Genomic DNA, 6,256 nt, shown 5'->3' with positions numbered 1-6,256 from the left:
TGGAACAGGCTGCCCAGGGAAGTGGTGGAGTCACCATCCCTGGAAGTATTTAAAAGACGGGTAGATGAGGCACTTAAGGACATGGTTTAGTGGGCATGGTGTTGTTGGGTTGATGGTTGGACTCGATGATCTTGGAGGTCTCTTCCAACCTTTAATGATTCTATGATTCTATGATTCTACTACAGGTATGAAAAGTAATACGAATTTCAAAAATTTCCATTCCCTCATTTAATTGAAATCTTAATGTGAACTTGCTGAAACTCTGTGACTTTTCCTTTATATTGAAATGGTCTTAAACAGTACTTGAATGAGTCCATATTATCCTAGCAAAAAATTGTTAATGTTTACTGCTGAACAATTGTATATTTTGACTTCAGTATGAAAAGCAAGACTTTCTCAAAAAGAAGTTACAGTCGAAAATACCCACTCCATAAAGTGAACATTTTAAATGTTCTTCACCCAACATGTGAAAAAGAAAGTTTGAAGCTTTTACATACTTTCAGCAATCATTTAATAGTGTTCTGACTAGTTGAACCCTCTAATTTTAAGGTGGCACTTGGTAATTATTTCTCTTTTTCTTAGAACTTCCAGCACTCATTTTTGTTTGAAATGCCTGTAAATGGAGCGTGTTACTAATTTTTGTTCCCATCAGAGGTATAGAGTAACTGTTGACTTCGATGCAGTGTTCCTAATCTCATTACCAAATCTACTTTTACTGTTGAATTTGAAATAGAGAAAAATGTAGGTATTTTACTGTATCATTAGAAGTTGTTAAAGCTGTCTTAATAATGTATTTCAGCCTTTTCAGGAAACCAGGAAACAGGCATAGACCTAGATTGTAGCTTTCAGATTCTAAAGTCTGTTTTCTGTTTAAGGATATATTTTAAATTACACGGAACCTGCACATAGAAGAATAGTTATGTTCAATTTGCCACTACTATAAAGATTCTAAAGTTAAAATAAGTATTATGAATTTATGACTACTTTGGCCCTATTAATACTTGTACTGTTGGTATTTTCTTGTCAGTTTGATGGTAATTGAAGTACTGATAAAGTCTTCATGCAGACAGAACTCTGCGTCTTTTGGAACTGATGTCATTTTTACCTTCACTTGAAGGAGCTCTTTATTGGGTTTCTTGAAGTACCTCCATCTCTCCACTGATGGGATCGTAGCGGCATGTGTAGTATCCAGTAATGTTCAAAACCTGCATTTAAGATAAATTCCAATTACTGCAGTGCTTTGAGGATGAAAACAGTCTTTGCTTACTTCCCCACTGTATTTTTGCTTCATAGTTTTATGTTGCCACACAATGTGTCTCAAACTTTACTTTTATCACACAGATAAATGAAGTTGTATCTTCTGACTCTCTTGTTTACTTTGTAGGTATTAACTATAATCCAGTGTTCCCTTCTGGTTTTGGAGACTTTGCACACAATATTTCCCCGCACAGCAGTGAGCAGCAGCAGCAACATCCTCTAGATCATAATGCTTCTGGGAAAACTGAGTATATGGCATTCCCCAAACCTTTTGAAAGCAGTTCCTCTAATGGAGCAGAAAAACAAAGGTATTTAATGTCACAGTGTGACTGTCCTTTAATCATTTTTCCTCCCTCTCTCCTCCCTATTCTGGGGCTTGTGGGAATTTGTCATTCTTTAAGGGAATTTATCTTCCAGGTATATAATAGAATTACAAGATGAGCTTCACTTTTGCAGTTTCCAGTTTAATGTCTTTTTTTCACTAAAGTGTTCTACTTTTCTGTATATTAACTGACGTATCATTTCATGAATATTTCATGAAGATCAAATATAGTGTTGGAGTGGTTTTGTGATACACTTTAAGTGAAGGAAGATGTCATTTCCATGTTTTTTGAAACCGAGCTGTTTGAATAACTAGAGCATATAATTTCAGTGAATGCTTATTTTCTCATGCTACCATAGTTGGTAATAAATGTTATTTTAAGAAATGTTTTGTCCTATAGTACTATTTGAGCACAGCAGTAGCTGCATAAATATATTGAGGTTGAAATCAGTGATAAATGTGATTTTCTTCAGATGCCTTCTATTTTCCATTTGGAAGGGTTCTCACTAGATATTTTTTTTTTCCAATGGTCAGTTGATGACTAAGTAACTAGGGCAGATAATTTGCATTATGGATAAAGCTATTTGCCTGGTAATACAAGCTGTTCTACCTGAGAGACTAGGTTATGATATATTGTGGTGTTTCTTTCTTACCTTCTTTCTGACAGAAGGAGCGATAGACAACCTGAAGAGGAAATAGAAGAAAGATCAACTTGGCTTAATGATAGCCAGGAAGTGAAAAAAGATGATCAGTCTCAGCTGAAAGCAGGTTTTGCAGTTTCAGTACAAAACATTGCTTGCAGTCATAAAAATCAGACTGATATGAGTAGGAGAAGAGAGTTTGATGAAGAGTCTTTGGAGAGTTTTAGTAGCATGCCTGATCCAGTAGACCCAACTACTGTGACAAAGACATTTAAATCTAGAAAAGCATCAGCACAAGCAAGCTTGGCATCAAAAGATAAAACACCCAAATCGAAGAATAAGAGGAAGAGTTCTTCTCAGCTAAAAGGCAGAATTAAAAATACTGGTAGGTTGTAAAGTAATCTTAGATATCATGGCAAACTCAACTTGGATTATAATCGTTACATTCCAGAGAATTTACTCTCCATAAATGGTACTTATAATAATGAAAAGAAGTTATTGAAATATGAAGTCATTTTACATAATGTACGTAAGGTTTTTTTAGTATTTCAGTAAATAAAAAGCATAACTGATTAGGACATCATGATTTGAATGGATAGTGGATGCAGATACACTAAGATTTGGAATAAGCCTCCAGGAGAATCTTCCTCTTCATTATGTCTTCATGTTCAAACTAGATGACTTGCTGAAAGATGTGCTTCAGTAAAATAACTGAATGAGATGAGAGGGACAGTACTAGCATGTATAGTACTGTTGCAGTCACTGAGGAGTTAGTACTACTGTATGGCTTCAGTGTACAGAGAAGAATTTTTGGCTAGGAAACATTATGGTGTTTTGCACCTTTGAGATTGCCCTCGAACGAATTTCTAAAAGTAATAAAACGCTTGGTAAGCTATTTTTTTTTTTATTTCTTCCTTTTCATTCCCTCCCATAAGGTTATGAAAGTGCAAGTGCTTCTAGTATGTGTGAACCCTGCAAGAGCAATAAAAGCAGGCACTCTGAAGAGGTTGTTCGTGCAAAGGTGTTCAGCAAAAGAAATCGGGAACAGTTGGAAAAAATAATTAAATACAGTAGATCTACAGAAATGTCTTCAGGTATTCTTTTCTGAATATCACTAATTATTTTGTGAACTTCTCTGAGTAAAGGACCTCCATACTTAGTTGCTACTGTATTATTTAAAAGCAGTGTATTATGACAAGACGACAATACTGTATTTTTAGCATGTAGATTTTGATTTGTAATTTCTACGGATGCTATAAACATAGAAGTGTGTAAAAAGTTGGGTATTGGTTGCTTTTGGGTGTTTTCTGTAGATTAGGTACTTGATTCAAATAATTTAAAACAAACCTGTTACTCTAAACCAAACAAAAACCTAGCCAACAAAAAACCTCACCCATTTGTTGGTGTTTTTATGGAAAGTAACTGCACAACAGATGAAACTTTTAGTGTTTAAACTACATCCTGTACTGCATACATGTTTTCTTTCTATTCATGCTTAAAGGAACTCTATCAAATATCATTCAAATTCAGTCTTATAACATCACATAAACCTTTACATTTTTGCCACCTGCACTGCTTTTCTTGCGTCTAGATCATAAAAATACTCTCCTCTGTGTCTTTTTAGGTTCTGCCAGTACCTTTGTTTTGTTTGAAAGATGCAGAAATTTTAGTCATTGTAGCACGATGTACAGCTTTGTCAATGTAGCTGTGTCCACACTAAGAGCTGTTTATTGGTATACGTTATAAAGTTTTACCAGTCAAGTTCTCACAATAAGCAGCTTTGATGTGGTTTGGATGACTAAGCAGTCTTCCTCCTGCTGTTTTGTATAGACCCTGTCTTTATTTCTGGTGCGCGTTTTTGTGTTTATCACTGTCTATCCCCACTTTCCTACAGCGCATGCTAGGAGAATTCTGCAGCAGTCTAACAGAAATGCATGCATTGAAGCGCCAGGTAATGCATTCACTGCTTAGCTTCAACAATGTCCTATTTTTTTCTCTTAGATTTGGTCCTATAACTCAGACTGTTTAGCAGATGTTCAAAATTGGTACTATTGCAGCACCTTCTCTATAAATGAATTATAATGGTGGAGAATGTGTTTATTGTCTTCTTGGTTAGTCACAATTACAAGTGGAAAATACACAGGTAGATACTACAACAAAAAACTAATTTCAGTAGGCATTTTTAGTATGTTTAAAAGCTACTATTACATTTTATTAATGGGGAGGGAAGCAATTTCTGGTGGCTTATTAAAGGTTGAAAAAGCTTGCCTCTATGCTTAAAAAACCCTATTTGCAGATAATCAGCTTGCACAGTAACATTTTCTGTACTGCTAATAACTTCATTAACTTGAATACTAACAAATATGCATCTGTTAAACTAAGCTGAGTTTTCCAAATTTAACTTTTTTTCCATTCAACACTTGCCAAAATATGTATGTAATAATATAACTCTTCTGATGCAAGGATAATCCTTAATTTTCAAAGGAAGGGGAGACTTACTAGGGAACACATTGTCTTTTCATACATATGTAATAGGGCTTAAGGGTAAGAGGTTTTATGTGAGTCTCAGAAGTGATATTAGACATGTATGAGAATGTAGGATTTATGCTTGTGTGGGAGGTGTGGGAAGGAGTGGCCTTCTTGAATTCAGTCTTGAGCTTTCTTAATGTTGTTGCCTGTGTTACAAAAGTGTGGACTACTTGTATTATATAAACTTGAGACCTTTGGCTATCTCATTTGAAATATCTTAAAACTCCATTTTCAGTGTTGAATTTCTATTCTGAAAGGAACGTTGTGGTGTGTGCAATATTCTCTTTAATAAAGAATACTTTCTAAAAGGTATTGTTCAGAATTGTAAAGAAAACTATTCCTATGAATGCTTCGTATTTTATTTCGTATGTAAAGGATTGCATAAAGTATTATTTCAGAATGTTTAAATCTTTGCTGCCCTTCAGGAAATGAGTAAGCTTTAAGAAAGCAGCTATATAATGGAATCTACAATGATTGAGATATAATTTGTGTACCTGTAACTTGCATACCTAATGGGCACTTGTCTTTCAACTGGATGCATGTCAAGGACTTAACGAGTTCCTTTTTTTCTACAGAAACTGGTAGTGATCTTTCTATGTTTGAAGCTTTGCGAGACACAATTTATTCTGAAGTGGCAACTCTTATTTCTCAAAATGAGTCTCGTCCCCACTTTCTTATTGAACTCTTCCATGAGCTTCAGCTGCTAAATACGGATTACCTGAGGCAAAGGGCTCTATATGCTTTACAGGTATGCACAAAATTTTTTATCTTGTGTATGAATGAAACAAATCTTAGATTCTTTTTTACAGTATAGATTTATGATCTTTTCCAGGATATAGTCACCAGACATTTATCTGAGAACAATGAAAAAGCAAAGTGCACAAAATCACTGAATTCTGCAACATGGATGGCATCAAATTCTGAACTCACTCCCAGTGAAAGCCTTGCTTCTACAGATGATGTAAGTTTTCAAGTTCAGAAGCTAGTTTACTGTCAACTTTTCCTATCTTTTCAATTTATGTGCATGCTTGTGTACTGAAATATTCATACTAACAATTGAATTTTTCTAAAATCAATATCAACTTATACAGACTTTTCTAAACAAAGAAATGCAAGAGAATCTTAATGCAAAAGTGATTAAATATGGTAGGATTCTTGGTGCTGGAAATGAGTGATGTGTCAGGGAGGAATAGAACATGGAGAGGGGCATAAATCAAAAATTGGTACTCAGAGATGAAATCCTCTTGTGAGTAAGGTCAGGGCAAGTACTAATCACAAGATTCCCAAAAAATTTTTGCTTTTTTTGTATTTAAGGAATCACCAATGCCTCTGTACAGTTTCTTACGTGTTTTGTTGTTGAAATATTTGAAACAAACATGGTAGAATCACCTGATAGATTTATATCCTGAAAGTAGGGCTGTTCCCCACTCAGGCAGCCTGGTGACAAATCTTGATACCACTGCATGTGGCTGAAAAGAATTGCTGGCTTGTTGACGCATCTGTGAGA

The 6,256-nt window shown here is 35.0% G+C and overlaps 1 protein-coding gene across 3 annotated transcripts in view; it reads left to right on the top strand.

Moving 5' to 3' along the window:
- The window catches only part of PCM1 (pericentriolar material 1), a 41,673-nt gene that overhangs the window by 22,614 nt on the left and 12,803 nt on the right, over window positions 1–6,256 (top strand). For 2 of the 3 annotated variants that reach the window (XM_009335123.1, XM_009335122.1), the window contains exons 19-23: window positions 1,385–1,565; window positions 2,250–2,605; window positions 3,156–3,314; window positions 5,325–5,497; window positions 5,582–5,710. In XM_009335123.1, coding sequence (XP_009333398.1) covers window positions 1,385–1,565; window positions 2,250–2,605; window positions 3,156–3,314; window positions 5,325–5,497; window positions 5,582–5,710 — 998 coding nt within the window. Of the gene's footprint in view, window positions 1–1,384; window positions 1,566–2,246; window positions 2,606–3,155; window positions 3,315–5,324; window positions 5,498–5,581; window positions 5,711–6,256 lie in introns of all 3 variants that reach the window. The other variant, XM_009335121.1, reaches the window with a different exon arrangement.

The sequence above is a fragment of the Pygoscelis adeliae genome, unplaced genomic scaffold, assembly GCF_000699105.1.
Source record: "Pygoscelis adeliae isolate BGI_AS28 unplaced genomic scaffold, ASM69910v1 Scaffold21, whole genome shotgun sequence".
Classification (NCBI taxonomy): Eukaryota; Metazoa; Chordata; class Aves; order Sphenisciformes; family Spheniscidae; genus Pygoscelis; species Pygoscelis adeliae.
Note: the sequence above shows the minus strand (reverse complement) of the source record. Positions and strands in the feature narration are given on the sequence as shown.